The sequence below is a fragment of the Mesitornis unicolor genome, unplaced genomic scaffold, assembly GCF_000695765.1.
Source record: "Mesitornis unicolor isolate BGI_N332 unplaced genomic scaffold, ASM69576v1 scaffold25376, whole genome shotgun sequence".
Taxonomy (NCBI): Eukaryota; Metazoa; Chordata; class Aves; order Mesitornithiformes; family Mesitornithidae; genus Mesitornis; species Mesitornis unicolor.
In genome coordinates, this window is record NW_010189268.1 from 8,007 (window position 1) to 32,710 (window position 24,704).

The 24,704-nt window shown below is 40.1% G+C and overlaps 1 protein-coding gene across 1 annotated transcript in view; it reads left to right on the forward strand.

The window, feature by feature from the left end:
- RDH10 (retinol dehydrogenase 10 (all-trans)) overlaps window positions 1–16,941 on the forward strand; it is a gene marked incomplete at its 5' end in the record, with an annotated part of 24,733 nt that extends 7,792 nt beyond the window's left edge. The window contains 4 exons of the mRNA XM_010186016.1: window positions 11,970–12,068; window positions 13,079–13,224; window positions 13,572–13,703; window positions 15,551–16,941. Coding sequence (XP_010184318.1) covers window positions 11,970–12,068; window positions 13,079–13,224; window positions 13,572–13,703; window positions 15,551–15,674 — 501 coding nt within the window. The remainder of the gene's footprint in view (window positions 1–11,969; window positions 12,069–13,078; window positions 13,225–13,571; window positions 13,704–15,550) is intronic.
- Between the last annotated feature and the right edge of the window lie 7,763 nt (window positions 16,942–24,704).

The window sequence follows — 24,704 nt, forward strand, 5'->3', positions numbered from 1 at the left end:
CGAGGTGGCTGCCTTGGTGGGACTCTTTTGAAATTCAAGTTTGTTTGGCTGTTGAATTCTACACCTAAACGTGCCCCAGCACTGCTCACTTCTGCCATCTGTTTGAACTTGTGTGACAGCTTTCTGAGCTTTCAGTGTTGGTTTGGAAAAGAGCTTGAGCGTATGCTTAAATGTAACTTGTCTGAAATTTCTGTTGATTTAGGATGAACCTTCAAGGCACCTTAGTGGTTGCAAGCTGTCATGTGGGACCACCCCTTGAGTCTGCATCTTACCTTGCATTAGTTTTGGTATTCATCTGATCCTTGGGTGAACCAGTTCAGCTCACTAACATGTCTGGAGGACAGGGAGGAAAACTATTCATTTTCTTGGCCAAGTTGATTAGGTTTTCTACTTAGAGACTAGAATCGCCTTATCAACATTTTTAGACTTGGACTAGCCAGCGTATGAGTTGTGTGTTGGGAAAAGAGTGAGGAGGAACAGGATAACAACACGTAATTGTGAACAGGACTTCTGTGGCTGTCGAATGAAACTTCATTCTTGGAGAGATTTTCTGGAATAGGATTTACAGGCTCTAAATAGTTAGCTACTTAAAAATTGGTTCCAAGCTACAGCAAATCCGCCACTGGCATAACAGTCTGAATGTAACAACTCAACTCTTAAAGAGTTTGCAGTATTTTAATTACACACTATTAAAAACCCTTAGATTAAGGTAAGTTAATTTTCTGAACACATCAGATAATGTTGTGTTTAATAGCTCTAGCTTATTTGACTTGCACTGATACTATGGTTGCTGTTGTGTACCGTCAAGAGCAATGATCTCTGTGCCTACTGCACTGTTTGACTTCTCTGGAAATCAGTTGTGCCAGTGATGTTTGAATGTGGAAAAATCAGCCATGTTTTGGCTTGCAGGATACAAGCATAGTTTCCACAGGCAGGCAAAGGAAGGATCTCTCTCTGCCTTTGAAAACTCACCCCCTAAGAAAGTGAGCAGTTTGCTGGTGTTTGGTTAAAATGCCTGCTCAAGTAGAATCTTTGAAAATTGGATTAGTCACTGTTTTGGTCATTATATTAGCTGGAGGGTTTTTTTTATTTTAGCTTTTGGTTTATGAAGGAAAAGCTTACCTGCTAAGGCTATTTGTTTTCTGCAGACCCTTTTTTTTGGGAGAGTAAGGAGAAGTATGAAACAGACACTTTGGTCTTTAAAAACGTCTAAACTCCATCCATTTTAAAAATGCTACTTCACATTCAGTGAGTTACTTCATAGGAAGTTGGAGCCTTCTAGGGTCTTACTGTTTTCTAAACAAACTTTGAAGCTGAATTTCCATTCAACTGTAATAGCTTCTTTATTTTCATTTTCCACTAAGTAAGGTGAAAAGGGAAGCTTTCCTTCTAATCTGGCTCCCCATGTGAGATACTCAGTTATGGCATAATCACTTTCATTTTTATATATATGGAAAGTAATTGATGACAATGACTGAGTCACTGAGTTGAGGAGAATGAGTAAAGTGACTCAGCTTTCATATGCATGCAAGTACTATAGCAGTTGCAGTGCTGTGGAGGTACTGGCTGTAAGGTATCTATAAAATGTGAGACAGTTGTCTTCTGTTTAGCCACTTCTTGAAAAGTCTGTTACATAAATTGTAAAACATGAATGATGACTTCATGTTTTCCATAAGTAGTTCTGACAGTACTGTTCTCTAGTAATTTTTTGGATACATGCAGACTAAAATACCAAGTTTTACAAAATATTCCAGAGGATGACTAAGCTTATGGCAAGCTGGAGAAAAATGTGTATTTAAAAGTTGGATTGTGTTCTTGTTCACTGAACAGAGTATTCTGAGCTCTTATCTAATAGTTGTAAAATAAATTTGTTATGTGGATTTTTCACTGACTCATAGGGACATGTTTTCATTTTTGTCAAGATTATCAAATAGCTGGCAATAAATAACTGCTCTCCAAATGGTTGGACATTTGCTGCAAACTTGTGCTAATGAAGGTGAGGGACTAATGTGTTTGTTACACTCATGTCAACATAGCTCTGAAACACTACAAATCCTTTGACACGGCCATTTGTCAGTATATAAACAAAGTAGAATTTCTAGTTGCTTGACTTCAACAAAGCTTAAACCAGCTTTTGTGGAAAGGAGTAGCCAAGTGTTAACTTCTTATATCACTTGACCAGCGAACACTAAAGTAATTTCCAGTTTGGCATTTGAATAAATATAAGTTAGGTCATCTTTACTGACAGATCTGCCTGCAGAGGAATACAGGGTTGGCGGTGCTGCTTACTATTTGTGGAGAATAGATATCCACTTGTCTAATAAGATGCCTTTGGATGGGAGAAAAGAGGTCAGCTTTTGAGCATGAGTACTTTGAAAGCTTCAGTTTTGATGGTTGGTTATGCCTCATATTTGTGCCTACTGGAGAAGTCTGCATGTATACACTTGTTCCCAGGTTCCACTTCGGTCTAGGCTTGTATCTTGCTTGTTTTGCAGCATAAGGCAGCAGACTAAAAACATAGCTGGGCCTCCAACAGCCCTCTTGCCATGCCATCTTACCTACTACTAGTCCTTCTCAGCTTTTAGATTAGTTTGGCATTTGAAATCCACAACAAATATAATTGACAACTTATGTTCTGCACTTTTACACTGCTTAAACACATATACTGTCTTTTTCCCTGTTCATTGCTAGCTGTCAAGAATCCAGTATGATTGCTCTGTCTAAGCGTTAAAAGCCATTAAAATTTGAAGCAGGCAGAATTGTCTGTGAGGGCTCAGAATACCCTTAAGAAGCTGGCAAAAGCAAGTGTTGTTACTGGAGGGCATCTAATAGCCCAGGGGACATCATTAGTTTTTGAAACCAGTATGTTGTGTGTATGTTCTGGACTCAGCTGAAAATATGTTAATTCCACAAGAAATTGATCTGTGTGCTCTGCACTGCTTCACTGGATTCTCTCTCCAGCTGTAAGAACTTGAGACCAAAGGAGGAGGAGAAATGGAAGTAAAACAGACACTGTTTCAGACAGAAGGATAATTTACTACAGGCAAGAGCTCCTGTAGGGGAGATACAGGAGAGATATGGCAGAGGAATCAGCATCCCTTCCAGTTAGTTAAGATTGTGTGTTGATAAACTTGCAGTTAACATGGGAATAAAGAGTGCAAGGTCTCTGCTGGCTTATGAACTGTTTCTTCTATGAGAGGAAGAGGAATGGGCTGTTGAGCATGGGAGTTGGTATACTTAAATGCAGAATCACGGAATGGTTGAGGTGGAAAGGGAAGTCTGGAGGGTGTCCTGTCCATCCTGCTCCCTGCCACACAGTGGCCCAGGACCATGTTCAAATTGCTTTTTAATATCTCCAATGATGGAGATTTCCACAGTCTCTCTGGGCAACCTGCAAGAAGCCACTTCTTTTTTCATAGTTGCATGAAATCGAAGATTTGCAAAAAATGGAGGGAAGAGGTCTAAATAGATAATCAGTGATTTGAACAATGATATATGCTTTTGCATATATATGAAGCATTTATACATCAACAAAGCCATATCTGCAAGTACAGATGAAAGTAGACAAGTTGATGTGCATGTATGGTAGTACGTATATATCTAAATGCTTTCACAGAAATGACTGGTGGCTTAGTCATTAGAAAGGTCGGACACTTAACAGATCAGGCCTGACATCTGAGGGAGGAAATAATTTTAAAAGCATGTAAATTTAAAATCTGTTTCCTCTTAGGAAGAAAGAATATAAAAGTTCTCAGGAGCAGAAAGATGGAGACTGCATACCAATAATATAAAGGCTCTAACTTCCACTTGCAGGTGTAGAAATAATAAGGGTAGTTCAGCTTAAATACCTGAACTTCTTCATGCCCAGAAAGCATATAAAGTAATGGCCTCACTAAACAGAAGTGAAATGTTAAGGAGAAATTTGGGCCACCTTTGGCTATGTTTTATGTACCTAAACCCCTACCCTAGGTAAGGGTGCACTCAAAACCTAGCGTGATGCAATGGTGGAGCATGCAGAAAAGCTTTATGTGAGGCAACTGGCAGTTTGATTAGCAGCAGACCACCATAAATCTTAGATAATGATACCTTTCCCACTTTGACTCACAGGAAGAAAATTTCTGGAGCAGGATTTGCATTATTTAGCTGCTGTTCTTGAGTACTTAACCTATGCTTCAGAGAAGGAGAATGAAGCTGTTTTCTACTCTAGTCTTACCTGATTTGGGAGAAGATCACAGGAAATGAAGCCCTTAAAAGAAAGGGGAAGGGGAGACAATGTGGTGACATGATAAGGCAACAGTAACAAAAGTTTCTGTTGCAATGTCTTTTCCTAAGCACTTTTCATATCCCTCTCTCTGTAGACACAACCCTGTTTCAGCTAAGCCTTGTTAACAAACTATACAAAAGGCAATTAAGCTAGGTAATGTTCAGTCGCCCTAGGCATGGCATAATTGTTTCTAGTAGTCAAGAGTGGAAATCAATGATTAATGTTTGAAAGATAACTAGTGGTATTAGTTTCCTGTGATTTTTTTTTAAAATAGCATTACTTATCTTATCTTTACTGTCTACCCATTGTAAACAGCTTTGTGACACTTAAGTTCTGATTAAGGAAACCACTTAATTCAGTTTCAGCTTTCTTCTGATGTACTCAACATGAGTTGACTCCATGTAACAGGAACCACTACAGTAACTGAACCATTCACAGGAAACAGTGGTGACTCTTGGCATTGAAAACTGAAGAAATTTTGTAATTGGACCCTAAATGCTACAAATGCTAAACAAGGTAGTAATGTCAATATGGACTGTAGCGTACTTATTCTTTAGCAAAAGGCATGACAGATGTTTGTTACTACTAACAAATTCACTTGCAACCTTCAACAAATAAAGTTTAACCTAGTTTTGTACAACTTTGATGCTTCTCAGCTGATTAAGCATGTCTCTTGAGAAGCAGGGGATTTTATGTGTGTGGATTAGTCATGAGGGTGGAGAAAACAGGAACGTTAATTACTAAAATGAATTAATAATGAATTGAAAACCAAGTGATTCAAGTAGTAGCTTATGTTTTTACTAAGCTAAGACCTCATGTACTTCAAAGCAGTATTACATGTGGAGTTGGAGAGAGGAAAAAATATGCTTATTTCTCTGTAAATCAAACACAGTTTTAAATTAACTGATGTTGCTTTTCATTGTGACTTAATTCTTCAGAGTTTTTACTTTATTTTGTTACCTTCATCTCTTAATCAGGGTAGATCTTACATGTAGTTTCATTCTGCAAATGTAAGATATCCAAAGTACTGAGGTGCGTGTGTGTGGCTTTGCTTCCTTGTTACTCGTCATCATTATAGACTCCTGTTTGAGTCTATCTTGTTCTTTCATGAGCTTCTGGTTGCAAGGCAACTGTAACATTATTAGTGTGCATGTATGTTAAGCGTTAACTGCTGTTGCAGCTCAATATTAAAGGAATCCCCATGGCCCCAAAACAGTGGGTTTTTATGTGAAGGACAAATAAAGCTTTAGTGAGAAATTGAAGGTTGCATTGCCTGCCAGGAGCTAAATAACTAAGGGACTCCTTTCGAAATGAAATATTGGAAGGTTTAGCTTTTTTGTTTTGAATGCAGAGCCTGTTCAAGGCACACTTGAGGGCAATCCTTGAAAGTTTGCTTTCATGCTTTTAATACAGCTGTCTATGAAAGCTTGGCTTCAGGACATCATGTGTATCACCTGATCCTTTTTGCTCTGAAAGAATCTAGGTAGATCCATCAACAATCCAGAGAAATCTGTGACTTTCTTCTTTAATTCATTACTTTTAGAAATCTGGGTAATTCTGGCTTATTTTTCATTATAATTTCTTGAGAATAGAAGCTGATGTTCAAAAATAGCACTAATTTCCACAGCTATTCAAATATTTACTTAGACAGTGGCTAATTATCCAAAAGAGGCCAAGTACTTCTTGAAAACAGTCAGCAGAGACATCTGAGCTCCTTTAAAGCACAGCTTTGGTCCCTGATGTTAGTAAGGTCAACAGTAGTTGTAGACTTCTGTCTACCTTCTGTGTTCAGCCTGTTACTGGCAGAGCCATGTGCTTTGTGCTGTGTGGTCTCTCGAGTGTTCAGCTCAGTACGCGGTATTTTCTTGTAGTCTTAGCACAGTTACTAACCTCACCTTCGCCTAATATTTCAGAGATGCTTGTGTAATGAGGTTTAAGAAGGATGTGGAGATAATACAGGAAAAATTATTGAATTTATAGTGCAAATGACAAGTAATTACTCTGTTCTCATTGGAACCAAATAAAAAGCTGGAAGGAAAATAAATGGTTAAATCTCGGCTTGTAACTGCATGCTTTGGTGCGTGAGGAGGCATTTTGGGTATTATAGCCTCTAACTTGAATAAATTCTCCTTTGAGAGTTGCACAGTTCTAGGGTATACTTTCGAGGCCTCTTTTAAAACTATTTGGCAATGGCTTTTACTGTAATCCTGTAAGTGAAGTTTTACCCTGTGTTTATAAAATGTATTTAAAGTGGTTATCTTTGAAATAAGCTGGGCTGCATGGCTGTAGCTGAAAATAACTTCAGTTTATTTACTGATAAGCTTGCAATGGGGTTTTTCTGCCTTTCAGGCACCTCTCTTTCCTTTTTAACATACAGTTAGTGCATTAGCACTATGCTACCCAGTTTGGACAAACCTACTTTAAGGCAAAGCTGCCACAGGCTGTCTGCAGAAAAGTTAGAGGTGCTGTTTTGTCAGACCTTCATGCATTCCTTCTCAGTAACTGGAATGGAAAGAGAAATTGGGGCATGTAGAAATCTCTGGATTTCATTCCATGGTGGAGTGAGTGGCCATGTGCAGGCTTCCTTGGGAGCAAGGGAACTTGCAGTGCATCCTGCTGGGGTCCATGAAGAAGAATGGGGGGAAAAAAAGAGGGCTGAACATCAGTGCTGAGGGAGAGAGAAGATATAACATGTATTTGAGACAAAATCTGGAAACGAGATTTTCTTGTTGCCAAGTCCGTTGCTTCATGATAATAGTTATAGGATGAGCTAACACACGTGGCAACAGTCATTTATGATCTCTGGTACCTTCATTCCCAGGGTTGTCTGGATGAGTCCTTGACTAATCGCACCAATTTTGCTCCTTGGGTATGGCAGAATAATGTTTAACGTGAAGATGAAAAATACATTTACCCAAATGTTGCACTCATTTGCACTGTTACTGCTGTCTTGGCAGGTGGGAATAGCTGTGGCTTGGAAGGAAATATTTTATCTATTATGCCAATACACTGCTTTAGTTATCCAGAACAGTGGTGTAAAATCTCCTGTTTTGATCAGCCCCAGAAAAATAACCATGAAAAATTACCTGAAGGGGCTGTATGGAAAATAAGCTATTCCTTTGGTATAAAGGAATATCTGCCTTACAGAAAGCAGCTTGTTTATGCAATCAGAAGAGTTTAAAAGGGCTGTTGAACATTGACAGAAGGCAGAAAGTATGAAAAATTACTGTGTTGAAAAATAGAAACTTAAAGGACCTTACATGTTGGTACCTGCTTTATTTCTTTCTTTGATATAAAGACAACTCTATATTCAAGGTAGCATGTATTTTTCCACTTTGGTGTGCTTTCTGGATTCTGTATCCATTGTCTTGAGCTGCATACAGCTAACATTGTTTTCTGTGGATGCTTGGTTTCTACTTTAAGAATAATTAATCCAAAATTTAATTTAAAAAAATTGCTTTCCCAAACACAGTATTTCCTCATATTCTCATTTGCTGTATTTAGACTAATTTGTCTTGACATGGCAGCTGTGCCGTTCTTTGTGTTGCACAATCTTTTGAGTTTTGTTTCATTAAGAATGGAACTAAAGAATTTGGGGAAGGGGAGGGAAGAAGTGCTAGACTGTTAGAAGTTAATTTGCCGTAAACCAAAATGTTGAGAACAGATTACGAAAGCTATGAAGTGACATGTAAATGCTTGTTCAGTTTCACACTTGTGAGAAATAAGTCATTAAAGCTGTGTGCACATGAAGTAGATGTTTGGTTACAGCTACTGGGAATAGCTTGTTCTTACTTGGTGTATTCAGAAGCATAGAACAAAATGCTTAGAAGGTTAGGAATTGATCTCTAGGCTCCAAAAAACTTACAGATTACACTAGTTTAAAAAATTAAAGATTAAACTACCTTGAAAAAAAAAAAGCTGATTCTGAGGGAAGAGGATACTTTATTTTTTGATGTTGAACACTTGTATAACTTCCCTGATTCCTTACCCTGAATGCATCACAACGCAATTCCTTTCATCCACTGTATTCTACTTGCTGGTTTCTCCTCAGTGTTGAAAAGGGCATTATGTTTGTCATTAATAAAAGACTCAACTCTTCCTTTAAGTACTTAAATGTTTTTGGTTAAAAGGCTTCCTCTGCAGCTGTGAGAGGTAAAACTGAAACCTAAAAGATCAAACCAGAAGGCAGATAGTTTGATTAAATCACTTGAGTTGATTTAAATTATTTTGGGGGCCTGGTTCATGACCTCTAATGTCATGGACAATACCACATGTCTTGCTTGGTATCTTCTAATACTTTTTTTTTTAATGGAGGATTAGCGTATCCATGCATCACCTCAGAAGACTAATGTGGACTGTGCTACCTGTTCAGACAAACTCCAGATGGGAAGGCCACCCAGGAGGCATCTTGCCCCGGAACCAGACAAACTCTTAACTAGTTTCTCAGCAGCATAACAAGCACACAGAAGACTTCAGGTCTGGTAGGCAGATGTAGCTGAAGCACAAAGAAACTAGAAACTAGGTTGATCTGGTTTGTGTAACAAGCAGAGAAACTGGGGACCAGAGTATGGAGGAAGCTGCTTTGATCAGGGAAGTGGGCTGTGCCAGAAGCTCAGTGAGAACACTGATTTATTTGCAGATTGCTTATACCACGAAAGAGAATAACTTCACTTTGGGATTGTTTTTTCCCAGCAAGAGGAGGCTGGGAGGAGTAGTGGGCAAGCCTTTACTCTGAGGCTGGAAATGCATCCTCCCATAGGGTGTGTCTGCCTCTGACAGTGCTTGTTTTTGAGTACTGACTCCCAGCTGCAGCAAATGGCTGGGCGATGGTGACACCCGAGATTACTTCCTCTCATCCATTCAGCTGAGACATTGATACTTGACTGCTAAGTTTGGTACCTGTGATAGTTGTGCTATCTTTATAGACTGCCTCAGCTTCAGGTTTTAAAGGGATCTGTGGGATAATGTCCCATGAGAAAGTACAAGGGCCTACTGTGAACAGGCTGTTTCAGAACACTGAGGTCTCACACAAAGATTTCCATGGATCGCTGACTTTCTTCACAGCAGACTCTCTGTGTTTGTTCCTATGTGGCTGTAAATGTCCTTTTAAGAGATGACTTCTGTGAAGTGGCTGTAGCTCTGCTGCTGGGAGGTGTTCAGTCTGCACTTGAATTGCTGAAGATGTGGCCCAAAAGTGTCCTTAACAGGGCTTATTTGTCATGTGCCAATTTCCTCTTGAGTGAAAAAGGGTTACTTTAGCTACAAGCTGTGAAAACTCAGTCTTTGTAATCTTTGTTTTGGAGTGTAGCATGGTTAAGACTGGGCTTTCTGAAATTAACTGCTCTGCAGTTGCTCTGGTTACTTCCCTTGCCTATATATATATGCTTTTGAAAATTCTTCTCTTCTTCAGCCATAGATAAATATAGACATTTATAGACACCTGGTTATAGTTCATCATACTCAAAACAAACCAGTGTTATAATAAAGCCAATGTAAAAGCCAGTCCAGCTAAGCTTGGTGTACTTGCCTGTTTATCTCTTGGAAGAAAACATTAATTCATGCCCTGAAAGTGGTAGGAAAAAAAATCTGTTACTACTTCTTTCCCTTCTTTCTCTCCTCTGAGACAAACTTCAAGGCGAGTGCCCCTTCATTTCTGTAGTTGCTGTGGATTTCAGCCAGAGCTTCAGTCTGCATTATCAAGCTGTCTGGCAATGTGAGGTGGCAATCAGTCATTCCAATGTGATGTGGACAGATAACTGAGATGAAAGTGGAAAGGGCTGATGGAGCTGACTAATGCTCCAGAGGGGAGTCAATTGTTAGCAGCACTGAGTTGGGATTGTAAGTGTAGGTGTTTTACAGGGATGGTGGGGAGGATCAGGGCTAGTGTGCACCCCATCGGGTGTTGGGGTGTGCAAGGCAGGCTGCAGATAAATAACACACAGTAAAACTTCAGTGCCATCCACGCGAGGCCTCTTACCTTTCCAGATGGCGCTGCCCTGTGATGGTTGGGCTTTGTTGCCATGCAACATGGGAAGAGAAGCTGAAACTTTGTGTGCCTGGCACAGATTAGTTTAACAGAGAACTAAATTCTTGTCCGAGGCTCTATATAAGAGGTTTAGAGATCCCTGCCTTGTGGAAGGAAACAAATGCAAGGCAGCCTGCTCTAGGATTATTTTTTATAATTAGCTTTGTTATGCAGTTATGACAGAATCTAGGAGTTGCATGAATCAACAGTAGAAAAGGCAAGGAGTCAGGAGGTCTGTTAATCTTCTATCATCTGCCAGCTGTCCAGTGAAAACACTCTTTTGTGTCGTGTTAGGAGGTCTGGATTAGTCATTTAACACCTGCAGGCAAAAATGTTGTACAAGAACATGTGAAAATCATTAGAGCAAAACTGTCCTGACGTCTGTGATTGGAAAATGCAGACAGCATAAGAATGGAATTAGATGGATTCAGCTGTAGCTTGCATGTCTTTTTAAGAATGCAGCTGACACGACTCAGACCAACAATTAAGCCAGTAGTGAATGCTTAAGGGGCATTTGCATGCCCAAATTCCCAAATTACATGCAAAGACCAGGTTTCTGGGAGGATTAAGCATTCATGGTACTGAGTGAATTAGAATAGAGTAATAGCTCTGTCATTATTAGATTTATGTATTAACTGGGCATATTTGTTATTAAAAGCATTGTCTGAAGTTCTATGGCAATTTAAAAGTGATCTCATATAGCACACTAGAAGCTGAAGTAAATCATAGCTACAGATACAATTTTACTACTTAATTGATTTTATTTTTAGCATGTATGGTGCTCTGCTTAATGCTTATTTGAACAAGGAAAGTGAGTCAGCTTCAAGAAAAAGATATGACAAAGGTAGGTATTCTAGCAGAGGTGATCTTCTAGCCTTCAGTTTATTGCTTAAAGCTTTATTTTTCAAATATGTTGTCTCTGACTTGGGTTTTTAAACAGAAACAAACATTATAATCAAAACGTAGAAGTTAGAGGTTAAAATCAAAGTTCCATCTTGAGACTTGCTTTTATTTGTTGTATTTTGAAACTTTTAAAATAAGGAAATTATAATAGAAATGTATATCTTGTCTTTTTAGTTAGGGCAGTGCTTATGGATACTAGTAATGATGGGAATTAATTTAGACTAATGAATGCTTACTGTATTTTAGATGTAAAATGTAAAATCAGCAAAACTTCTGCCTCCAGTATTTCTTTTAATGTAAAATGCCTAAGATGGTAAGTTAATTGGCTAAAACTAACTGTATATAACTTCTAAAACATGCTGTCAATAATTAGAAGTGGTAATTGGCACTGGTCTTAACACATGTGCTGGATGGAGTAATTAAACACTTTGCATTCCTATTGCTGTCTTAGAAAAAAATGTGACTTCCATTTTAGGGTCAAATTATCTCCTTCTGATAACTAATCTCTTGCAGAAAAATAAACATGTCTGAGCTCAATTGATCCTTTAACCTTAGGATTTCTGGAGATATAATCCTTGCTGCCTTGCTGTCTGAGTTCACAAACAAGCTATAGATTTTCTGTTGGCATTTTTGACAAACTCAGTAGTTCAAAATCTATATGATGATCTTCTAAATTCTTGATAAACTGAGATAGAGGTTTTGAACCCTTATCACTAATGTAGTAGTGTGTTTCATGGTGTGGTTTTTTAAAATTCTGTTTTGTTTTTTTCTTTGTAGACCACTAAAGCATTTCTTCCCAAGATGCTGGATATGAATCATGGACACATTGTGACAGTTGCAAGTTCTTTGGGATTGTTCAGTACTGCTGGAGTGGAGGTGTGTTAGACTATAATTAACAATACATTTGACACTACTTGCTTAGTGTAAGCTTTTTTGGTATTATCAGCTAGAGAAAATAAAGTCAAATCTTCAAAGATATTGGAAGCTATGGCGCTGAGTACCATATCAACATATGGCCCCCTGTGAGTGAGATCCCCAGGGCTTGGGCAGCCACTATATTCACCTACTTTGCAGGTGAACTTGCCACATAAAGTGAAAGCTTAGGAGAGCTAAGGGTTTCAGAATGCTAAATGATCTTTGAATTACCTGATAAATATGTTTTCTGTTTCCCATTTCTGTGAGGAAATGGCTGCAGTGTTTCATAACAGAAATGAATGAAGCTGTTGTAACTTAAGACTTTTTAGAGTATTTACTGTCTTGAGAAAACTACAAAGAATTTCCTAGACTGTGATTGTGACCACCAGCAGAGATGGACACATCCAAATGAAAACTCAAATGCTACTGGTGTCTATGCAATTATTTTTTAACATTGCTGAACTTAGTATTTTTATGGGATATACGAGCTACATCCTCTTCTGAAAATTAAATAATACACTCAAATCTCCATTATATCTTCTGTTGAAACTAACCTTAAAATTAAAGCATTTAATATTTTTACGGCTATGTCTTGCCAACTCTCCAAGCTTTTTCAAGTCTGAACCAAGGTCAAGGTAGTATTAGGTATCTCAGTCCTTTGTTGTAACATTTAATATTAAGCAAACTGGTAATTGGAGTAACTTGCAATGTGAGCCTGCCTGATTCAAAGACTTGAATCCAAGGTAATATCCTCCTACACTCAGATTTTCTGCTTTCGTGATTCTGTGCTAATTGCCTCAAAAGTAAAGTGATAAATGAGTTGATGTGATGCTCTATTCAGTGGCTGTCTTTTTTTTGCTGCTGTGAAGATCTGTGCAGAATCACCTCAGATATGCTTTGGCTTTGAACATGAGTCATATCTGTCCTTTTTAAGTTGCCTTTTCTTTGTGCCTTGTTCATTGCCGATACAGGATTATTGCGCCAGCAAATTTGGAGCTGTAGGTTTCCACGAGTCTTTGAGCCATGAATTGAAGGCTGCTGAAAAGGATGGAATCAAAACAACTTTAGTCTGCCCTTATCTTGTAGATACAGGAATGTTCAGAGGGTGCAGGATCAGGTGAGTAAAACTCTTCTACTGCCCAGTGTTTGTGCTGTCATAGAAGTACTTGAAGGCAGCTAAACCATTACCATAAAAATATTAAAATAAGTATTAGCTCTGCTTTAATATATGTTAGAGTGCTGTGTAATCCCAACTCAGAAAAGGGACTTTCTGAATTCAGTGAGTATCTTCTGCTCTTAAGTACAAGTTTTGAGCTATAGTCTTTGTAACTGAACAGTGAATATAAAAAAATTGAAGTCTTTGTCCCTGCTGAGGCATTCCAAAGACAGTGAGTTAATGAACTCTTCACTGAAGTCTGCAGCGCTTTGTGTATCTTATTAATCTATCTTAATCAAATATTTCAGAAAAGAAATAGAGCCTTTCCTTCCACCCTTGAAACCAGAATACTGTGTGAAGCAGGCTATGAGAGCTATCCTTACAGACCAGCCAATGATCTGCACACCTCGCCTCATGTATATGGTCACCTTCATGAAAAGGTAAGAGCTGAAATGCCAGTTCATTGGCAGTGCAGCCTACGGAATACTAGTAAAATACGTAGGTATATCTGCTTTCTGGATATAAACACCCACACAGGCCATAGGTGCTGTTTTGTTAAAATTTGTAAGTCTCTCTCTTGGCTTGCATGTGTGTAAGTTGCTTGCTTGGGAAGCTCTGTAAAACTGAGATCCTGTGTAATAAGCATCTTTGTTTTATCTTTCAGGTATCTTCCATTCTCCTTAGATTCCTGTTTTCTTTTCAACAGACTTTTCTTTCCATCATTCAGGCTCCTCTTTAGGAATGGGGCATGAGACAGCTTCCAGCAGAGGAACCTCTAGCTGTTTGTCTCTAGAACCAGCGTGTAGGAGGCCCTGCCTGCAGATTCTCTAGGACTTGCACTGATATGGTAGATAAACTGAAAATTTGCATTCAGAACCAATTTTCAGAGTAAGTTTGGAGGAAAGGGCTATTTAAAGGAATTCACTCCTTTGTCCTGCTTAACATGCTACAGATTTTGGATGAGATCTGTTTAATCCGTAACCAGGCTGACATTTCAGTGATGCAGGGTAATGCAGCAGTTGGCTCAGTTCCACTGGTGCAACATCACTTGCATTCTAGTTTACATAGAACAGCTTCACAGCTGTCTGTTTTTTTTTAAAAAAACTGTGGTGTGTAGGAAGAACCTTTAAAATATAGCATTGTTTTATTTTCCTTCTGTGAGGGACAGTTGAAACTGAGAACCTTGGTAATTTTTATTCTGCTTACGAGGCAGTGGTTCTCCTTTCCCTCAAGTCTTTCATGGTGGACAAGATCACTAAAGACTAGAGGAGCCTTCAGTGCTCACCTCTTTCCTGGAAGAGAGTATGTATGTGTCTCTTCTGACAAATCAAGGCCACTGTCAGCATCTTTAAGAACTTCAACCAGAAGCTCAGAGGATGATGCTTTAGTGCTCTTTGCACAAGCAGCGCCCTGTGCAGCAACAGTCACATTAAAGGCCCTTTGGGTTGTCTTGTGTTCAACACTTTAGCTTCCAACAGGGAGATCAAAGCTTCTGCATAATCCATGCCCCAGGCAGCAGCACTGGATCAAAGGCCCTCCAGTGGCTATTGCACAAGCAGTACTACGGGCAGCAAGGACACCTGTAACAGCGACATCTACTTCTCAGTGCTTCAGTGGTCATTACTTCTAATGGCTAAAGTCTGTGCATTGCTTTCCACTAAATGAGCATCTGCCACTGTTTCCAGGGGCTGAGGAAATTCCAGCTTAGTCATTCACTAGAGCCCCTGAGTACTATACTTGAAATAAAAGTGGTATTTCGTGGATGTGGGAAGGAGGGGAGGGTCTGTAGCCAGGTATCCATCACACAGTCACCTCTTGGAATTTTATCTGGAGGGAGGGGAAAAAGAAAATTGCTCTCTTTACTTCAGAGACCTCTCTTTTTGAGGGTGGATGATTGACTTTAGAATATAAGTCAAAGTTGTTAGACATCTGGTGATCAAAGAATGGCATTAACTAACACTAATCCCACACTTAAGATATTCTTTAATGTCTGATGACCTCTGCTGATGTGGCTTTGAGCAGATGCTTTTCTTTTAGTAGGTCTGTGATGCCCTTGCACCTCCTTCCCTCCTCCCACCCACCAGCCCCTTTTAAAACAAGCCATCACACTGCTTGTGAAGAAGCAGCAGGAAATGTGGTCTAAACTGGAGGCACACAAATAAGTAGCTTCTTCCTTCTTTCTGCTAGCCTGTGCTGTTATGTTGCTTTTAAGGAGACTGAGTACATAGTGTAAACAGAGGTTTTGGTTTATGCTGTTTTCTAACAGTTTTATAACCTCTCTTCACAGTATTCTGCCCTTTGAAGCAGTTGTATGCATGTACCGGTTTTTGGGAGCAGACAAGTGTATGTACCCTTTCATCGCTCAAAGGAAACAGGCTACAAACAACAATGAAGCAAAAAATGGAATTTAACACTGTTTTGGATGGACTAACATTTAGAGGTGAATACGATGTTACATGACTGAATTGTGAAGTGCACTTGCATCTATGATGAGATGCAAATGTCAGCATCTTACTGTGGCATTCTCTTGGGTCCTAAACCTGTGTATTGAACTCTAAAAATCAATGTTTTTTTTATATACTGTAAATAAAGCTGACTAGAGTACTTGGAAAATGTGATAGGTAAGCAAAGTGAATTTGCAATGTAGCTGCCACCATTGTCCTTTAGAATATGTAAAGTATATACTACTTCTTATAGGGATGCACTGTGTGATATCTCTTCCTCAGCCTGCCAAGGTTTATAAGACATGTCTCCAACTAGAAGATGCAGTGTTTCAGAAATTTTCTTTCCATTTGTCTGTCCCAATGTTATTAGGGGAGGGAGGGGAATGTTGAGATTTAAGCTACTGCTCAAGACCTTTTAGCAAATTCAAGGGCAGTTTCTGAATGCATCTCTTCACTTGTTCACCCAAGCTCTCTAAAGGACATGTGGCCAAATTGTGGTTTAATTCTCTTTTGTAGCAATTGTGCGTGTCTTATTTAAACAAAGATAAAAAGAAACTTGTAAATCTCTGCCAATGAAAAGCAAGTGAATGTCTCAAATACTCTCAGAGCAAACTTGCACTGGACATCTGGTTTTCTAGGAATGCAGTCAGTGATTTAAACTGACTTTTTTCAAGTCACTTGATTTGAAATATGCTTTGTTCTGTTTCCCTCTATATGTCACAGTCCAACCTTATATTACTGACTCTGTTTCTTTTCTTCCTCCTCATTCTTACTTCCGACAGAGTTCTCCCACCCCCCGGGGAAGCTGTTGTATTAAATTTCTGTAACTGGACTTGTGCCTAAAAGACAAAGCGACTCAGCTGAGATGCAAACTGTTTATGTAAGAGCTGGTCATATGCCAATTATTAGCAAAGGAAAAATAGTTTAACACCTCATGCAAGTCTACACGTGGAATATGGAAGGGTGTAAAGATTTTTTGAGTTCTACTCATATCGTAGAACAGCAAATGACATTTTTACAGTATTTTTTGTAAAGCGAACAATTTTGTGCCTTGAATAATTTGGTAATCTGTATTAGTGAAGCATTGTAAAAGTAAACTTCTACCTCTGTATCTTAATGTGTACCATCCACTTGTAAGCTACTATCGGACAAATTGTGATTACTTTTTTAGAATGTCTTGTTAAATAGTGACCAATGCCTGTGGTTATTAAAGTGAGCCACCTTTTCCTTAAAACAGTGATCACAGTGCTTCTTTGAAAGACTAAACTAATGCAAACTATTTGTGCCTGTTCTGTAGTTCTTTAGTATCAACAGAGTTCAAATATTTACTGTTCAGTTCCTGAAACCACTCTGTCAGCTGTGTGGTTTACAGTGTAATCTCTTAAGTCTGTCAGCAAGTACAGTGAAATTAAGCTTTAGCTGCTGACCATTTTCTCAAGTTTCTAAACTCATCTATGAAGTAGCTGGTCAAAGAGCTCTTGAAGAATATTCATTTTGGTTTTCTATGGAGCTTCATTTAGATCTCCATGAAAATGAGCCAGTGTGGATGCAGTTTTAATGAATTAAAAAGTAAATGTAGTTTCAGTACAGCTTGCAATTATCACTACATATAAATATAATACAAAAAAAAAAGCAGTATCTGTGTGGAGAATAGTGTTGTTAACTAAGCCTGTTTAGAAAATAATCTGAAGTAGAAGAAACTATTTACGTTAACCCTTACTCTAAATTCCATGCTCTTTTGAAAAAGCCTCTTAATGACTTCTCCAGAGCCAAATTAACTCTCATGTTCTTACAGCAAAGTCGCTAAGAGCAAGTGCAGCAAATTTCATTCTGTTACATAGCATCATTTTAACAGGTTTGTTTTTCTAAGATGTCTCAATCTGTATGGCTGTCTTGGACTAAGAAGCAACTTTTAAAGTTTGATATATTGATACTCAAGACACGTATTAGCCTGACAGAAAAGCTGACCAGTAGTATCGAGTTTCTATAAAGCATTATGCCAATTTACAATGGTTATAGACTTGCTTCAGAAGCAAGTTTCAGGGCTTGTAGAGTTCTACTTTGATTATGGAATACACAGTCATCCTGCTTTCTCTGAATTTTTTATCATTCAAGAAATATCAGGGTCCATCTCAGTTCTTGAACTCTGTGACTGAGAGTCAAACAGTATTAAAGTTATTGTACACAGCTTCCCTGGAGACAGCCATGGCTCCAAACTTAAGAGAGTGCTGGTGTTGCAGAATGGGAGACCGAGCTTAAATTCAGTTCTAGCCTCCAGAGAAACAAATTCAAAGTGTTTGTTTTTCCTGATACAGATGAGCTGTTTTAGAAACAATCCTGAAACTTTTGTCACCTATAGTCACACCTTAAAAAAACAGCTCATAAAGAAGCTGGTCACCTGTCCAAGAGGGTTTGTTATTGACTTGATGGCTTCCCAGTTGCATGGGTAGCTCCTACGAAGCAGGAAGAGATGAGCTGTGACTGAGGATGCAGTGGGAACTGGGGTTTCCCCTGTTTATATTACCCTAAACTGCTGGAAATACCATGTGATGCTGAGAGTTTCCTTTAACACTATGGTCAGAAACCATGAGAATTACTGTGTCTTCTCAGAGTTGTGGCTATGTACCAGTTAACTGATAGACTACGTTATTTCAACACAAAGCCAGTGCAGTTTAAGTAGCTCAGGCAAAAGTTTTGAATTGATACTTTATACTAGTAGCTTGCTGTAGGAATGTTCTCCCTCCTTCTGTAAGATGATGTCACAAAAGTTTACTGTTACGCCTAGAAGAGCCAATATGGGTGCATCTCTCGGTAACAACCTTTGTCTTGCTGTTACAACCAGATGGGATAGGCAGCTGGTGGGAGTTTTCTCAGAAAGCTTCCATCTTAATGGTGCAAAGCTTATAGTCATGTAAATGAGGTGTTTCAAGATCATTCTAGTTTTGCTTCAGTTTAAACCAAAGCTTGGGAGGTGTGAAATAACTTTTCCCTCTCTGAGGAATAAACTTCCTTGCCTCACGGTAAGTATATGTGCATAGACAATTGCTCCAGTATAACTAGTATGCTAGAATTTGGTTCACAAGCAGGCTTACCTTGTGGTCGCTTATCCTGGGCTTATGCTTTGAGAATTTGACTGGGTAGTTCCCACATAAATGTCTACACAAATAGTTCTTTAGCTCCAGGCTCTTTCCAGTGGTGCTCAGAGACAGGGCAAGAGGCAATGGCCAGAAACTGAAACACAGGAGGTTCCCTCTGAACATCAGGAAACACTTTTTCACTGTGAAGGTGACCGACCACTGGCATAGGTTGTGCAGAGATGTTGTGGAGTCTCCATGGTGATATTCAAAAGTCATCTGGACATGGTCCAGAGCAACCAGCTCTGAGTGGCCTTGCTTGAACCTGGTAGGCTTGGACCAGATGATGTCCAGAGGTCCCTTCCCATCTCAGCCATCCTGTGATTCTTCTAAAAAAAAGAGAGCCTGGTTTCCAGTAAGCGGACATGCTATGAACATGAATTAGCATTTCTTACAAGCTTGATCATGTAGGAAAGAAATGTAGAGTAATCTGAATTCACATCTCCTATACCCGCTTCCTACATGGACAGTCTCAATGGGCAGTTGAGCCTGGATTAATCTCATTAGCTTTATACAGTTAAATAGGAGCCTGTAAGCCTAGGCTTTCCCCCTATCTGTATGACAAAGGTGTCTGGGGAAGCAAACCTATCTCTGTAAGATCCAAGCTGTTCTCAAAGTGAGTCTTCCTTCTCTTCCATTTTCTAGACTTTGAAAGGAATCTGGGGTCACCAGGTTTCTAAATTGGTGATAAATGCAGAGCTGTTAACGTGCACCAAGTGTGTACTTTAATTTGCATCATGCTGACTTGTGCAGAAGACCTGTAAGCGAAGTAAGCTAATCAGGAACAATACACTTTTAATTCATATTGAATAAATAGTTCAGAAGCAATCATTATTCTTTGCATTCAAACGCTGTTGCTGTCTGTCGTAACTGTTGTGCATAGACAAAATCTGGCAAGCCTCGTCTCCAGGAGCAACTTGGGAAAATTCAGAGGAATTAAAGCTGTATAGTGAACACACATAAATGAAATTATTAAGTTGCAGACCACTATGGTTCTAAAAGTCTGCATCTGCACAGGAGTTTAATGCATATAAAAGCATTAACTTAACCTCTGAATTTGATTCCTGATGTTGATCTGTGTCTCTGAGTAGACAAGTCCTAAGCATCTGTTCAACAAAACCAGATGATCATAACACAAATTATAATCCATAAGTATTTAGCCTCAGAGCCTGCTTCTGTCCATTAATGCCTTAAACCCAAGTTTTCCAAGTACAGAAATTTTGGGGCTCTGCTCAGTTTTCCCTGGCTGCCAAGTTCATACCCCACAAACAGGAAATAAAAGTGTCTGTGACAGGGATAAGGTCTTCTAACAACCCCCGAAACAGGAGGTTAGGAAGAACTGGTTGATGAGGGCACCTGATTTAAGGCTGACTTTGTCATGAAGATCCTAACCCTAAATTCCAAGTCTTTAGTCACACAGCTGCTCCTCCCCTTTGCAATAAAAGCTGGGAAGTCTAGGGACAGTCCCCAGCAAAGTGTATGTCTCATGTAGTTATTTAAAACATAAAAACCTGATATCATAATTAGCCTGTCATGTTTCAGCCTGGCCCTTAAATGCTGTTGTATGTAATGACAGAAAGTGTGGCTTTATCATGCCATCAAAGAAATGAAGAAATTCATACTAACTTTATTTAAACATAGTTTAAGTGGACAACCCAAATATTTAAAATAACTCCAGAAGTAACATTCCAGCTCACATACTTTATCTGTTTAATGCTGACAGCACACAAGCAATTCCTTTCTTCCACAAAATGAAAGCTTCTGAGCTAAATGATGAATGTACAGATGTCAGAATCAAGTGTTTGTGTGTGTGCACATTTGTGTGTAAGTTAAATTGGTAGGATGCTTGGTTCCTTTTTCCGAAACAGTTGTAGCTTTTAGCCAAGGAGCTGCAATGTGTTTTGAAAAAATGAAACCTTTAAACACATCCCTGTCCATACAGGCTGACCAAACTGCCTTCAAAATACTATCCTGTTCTGTTTGAAAACATTTTGGCAGACAACATGTCTGGGCCAGTGTCTATGGCACTGGGATAACTGGAGCCTTTCTTTCCTAATCCAGTTATCAATGAAAGCTGCTGTGGCAGTGAGACACAGGGAATAACTAGAACTGAGCTGCTGGGAAAGCTAGTAGCTGTATCCAGGGATGGGTTTTTAGGGTGAGAGGAAGTATGGGGTGCTAAGATGGCTGTGGGGATCTCCCCTCCATACCCCGCACCAGCAGCCCCTGTTGCAGAGCGTGCATGCACAGCGTCCCACTCCCATGCATGCATCCAGCCCTACCTTCGCATCCCAGCTGCAGGCTGCCACAGTCCACAGCTCATCTGCAAGGGCTCCTTTACACACAGCCATGATCAGAAGTTACTCTGGAGTAACCACACTCAAGTGTGTGCCCCTGTTTTGTGCATGTGCGTGTGTACCCTTATGTTTTGCAATAGGTATAAACTGCTTCAGCCTAACTCAAAAAAGAACACCACTCCGGAGTAAGAAGCTCTGTGCTCTGGGTCTTACTCAGGTCTACGCATTGTGTTTTGGATGCTTTTCATGCTCTCGTCTACATCAACTGCCTTGTCTAAACAAACGCTGAGAAGATAATTACAAACTTTCATTGGGAGGTGTCCACTTAAGCTATGGGTAAGCAAAGTTAGCTTAAAATGGTTCTATTTTCTTAACATACAAGAACATTTTGATCCACTGTTTAGAAGAAACCTTACTTGATACAAGTTAGGTCTTCACATACATCAGTGGTTAATGGGCAGGCGAAAGCATGCTAGGGTCATTAGGATGTTAGGTTTTTCAGCATGCATGCCTGCTGCTCTGGAAGCCAGGAATATTGACCTTCCCAGCTGTTCTACAAAGGAGCTCCTGGCTAGTTAAACCTCTGGCATGTAAGGTAAAGAGTTTCGTGTCAACAGCAAGATTAGAGGAGTGGAATTAAGGCCTACCAAGCATCTCAAAATCAAGCTAGCATCAGGGTTCTTTGTTTTATGGGAGTCTGCACAGACATTACCAGTTCTTGTCTTGTTACTCCTACCTCACTACTGATAGCAACAGTGGGAGCCCTAATGCAGATACAGCTCCAAGGGACCAGAGTTTCCTCATGGCCTCTGCTTCCTCAGGGCTTGCCTGTGAACTGCAGTGCTTGAAATGCTGAGGAGTGCCAGCTTCTTGTCCATCAAGTGCTCACAGTGGTGGGAAATAAGCATGAGGCAGATGTGACCAAGGTTTCCAATGGAGGGATCACAAACTAGAGCAGCCCAGCAAAAACACTGATACATGGATTTTCTCGTCTCTCGCTTGTATCCACAATCCAAACAACCTGATAAGAAATGCCAGCTTTTCCCTGCTTGCAGTGACTCAAAATAAAAATAATTTAAACAGTTGCTCTCTACATTTTATTTCTGAACTTACAGAAGTGATCACTTCTCTGGTTGTTTAAAAATAATGTGTGGCTCACGTAATACATAATCTCAGCATGTGGAAAAATAAGGCACTTTGTTAGTCCCAGGGCTAAAATGGGAGTTTCTGAGGAATACTAGGGTAGTTCTGAAAATGCAGGTTGTTCAAGTGATAGTTCAGTCTGGTCTAGCATTCTCCCACATCCTTGTTTTGTGTTGCAAACTAGAACAAATGGAGCAATTATAAGATGTGTAAGTGCCCGTACTAGCCTGAGGAAACAAACTAGGCTCTCTGCAGTACTGCCAGATCTATGAAGAGGTTATAAGCCTTGGAAGTAATTTTTAAAAAATCATTTTAACTATATTTTAATATGGAAACCTTATTTATAGGCAGAGCACTTCTGAGCCACAGCTGTTGGTGAGATGGTGTTTTCTCAAGCAAATACTCATTTCTCCTTTGCTGAAAAAGAACAGTAGTAACTTCCACCAAGTCACTGTCCAGCTCAGGTTGGGGCTGGGACTGGAGCTGGAAGAAAAGCTGTGCTCAAGTTCTCAATTCCTGGAAAAGATGCAAGATTTTATCTGAAATTAGCTAGTACAGTAGACTTGGAGATAAGTGTTCCGAGTCTCCTATAAGCAGCTTTTTTTAATGTTGCCTGTATTTTTTGTATTAAAAATACTTGCAGCCCCCTGTGAAGCTTCTCTTCTGAAGACCTAGAGCATCTAATAAGATCCAACAGGTCAGCCGAGGCAGCCCCTTTTTACTGAAGGGGCAAAATTGGACATGAAATTCCATGACCCTTGAGCTTGTGGGACCCAAGTTTTCTCAAAAAAAATGCATATTTTCATTTTTGCCTTCCTCCTGATGCTTGAATGATCAGATGTGGAGATGCTGTCAGTGTTCCTGGGATTTACCTTGGGAAGCCAAGCCTTTGTTACTAAATATTTGGAATCGGACCTAAAATTATTCTCTCACTGGGGACTCATAACACAATCTGCTGCCTTGAAAATTCTTGCACGAAACAGCCTGTGGGACTGGGATGGCTGGGAAGCGGAGAAACTAATACGGCACTCTGGGCCAGAGGGAGCAAGGCAAAGCAAAAACTAAAGCCCCACTGGGAAATTCATTAACCACAGCTCCTACAGCTGCTGTAACTTCCTGTTCTGTCACTGTCTGGAGTTTTTCCTCAAGTCCCACTCCCTGAAGACAATCCCAGTGTCATGGTCAGGACTCTGAGGTTTCTCACCTGCTGAGGTGCTGCATCCTCACCTCCTCTCCCTGCCGGGAGTGATGGGTCTGACCCTGGTGGGGGGCTGGGCAGGAACCAAACTGTATGGGCAATGCGAGAGCTCCCCATCTGTCATGTCACTCTCACAAGGGGAAAAGGGAAGTTTTTTACCATCGTTTTTGTGCTTTTGCTTCTCTCCCAGCCTACGCTGGGAAGTTTCAAGGGCCCACAATAAAACAGGAGAGACAGTTACCCCTTGCAGGCTGGCCCATGCATGGCAGTGATTTTTCTATCCCGACCTGGGCTGGAGAAGTTGCCCCTTGAGCCATTGTGCTGCACTGTCCACCTATAGTGCTATGAAAGCATCTCTAGCCCCAGAAAAATTAAACACAAGGCCATAGGCAGAGAGCACATATCCTAGCACCCATTTCACCTGGCAGAAAAAGAGAGTATGAGAATAAATGTGCACAAACAGGAAGGAGTGCACAGAGATGGTTAGGAATGTCTGACCCCTCAGGCAGACCAGTACCCTGGTCTCTGATTTGTCATATCATGCCCACTGATGCTATCAGCCATGTGCAGTGGTACCCTTGAGGAATGGCTCTAGACCAAGGTAAGCCATTCCACGTGGGAATTGTGGTCGCATTTCTCACTTTTCAAGGATCAAGGCTGTTAGGCCAGATCTGTCACTTGAAGCAATTCAGGCAGGCTCCCATTAAAATTAGTGGGGGTCATTGGGAGTTGGAGGCTTCCTCTGTTGAAACAGCCACTACTTGTGTGCCAGCCACAGCAGAAAAAACCCAAAGGATTTCTCTTTTACTCCATAAGTAACCTACTTGTCATTAGGTGGCCTGGCAGCAGGCTGGACTGGACAAATTGTTGACTTTCCACCTGGTGTCCCATGAAAGGGTCCTACTGCTCTTCTGCTCTATGTCTTCCCCTGTTCTGTGCCAGCGCTGAAGTCCCTGGCTCACAGAAACCCATCTGTGAGAATTCAGGCTGCAGCTCCCCAGCCCAACAGAAGAGCTAGAGGAGGGCAACTGAGATGCAAAGAGGAGGAAGGCATAAAGTCTTGCAGGAGGCCCTCCTCAAACAGCATCATGTAGCAGCACCATGTCTCTAGTCATTAAATCACTGCCTTCTGTGCCTCTTAGCATTCCACTGGATTGTTCAGGCTGCAAATTCCTGGTAAAAGTCGTTATTTGGATCTCAAACATTACTAAAAAAAACCCAAAAA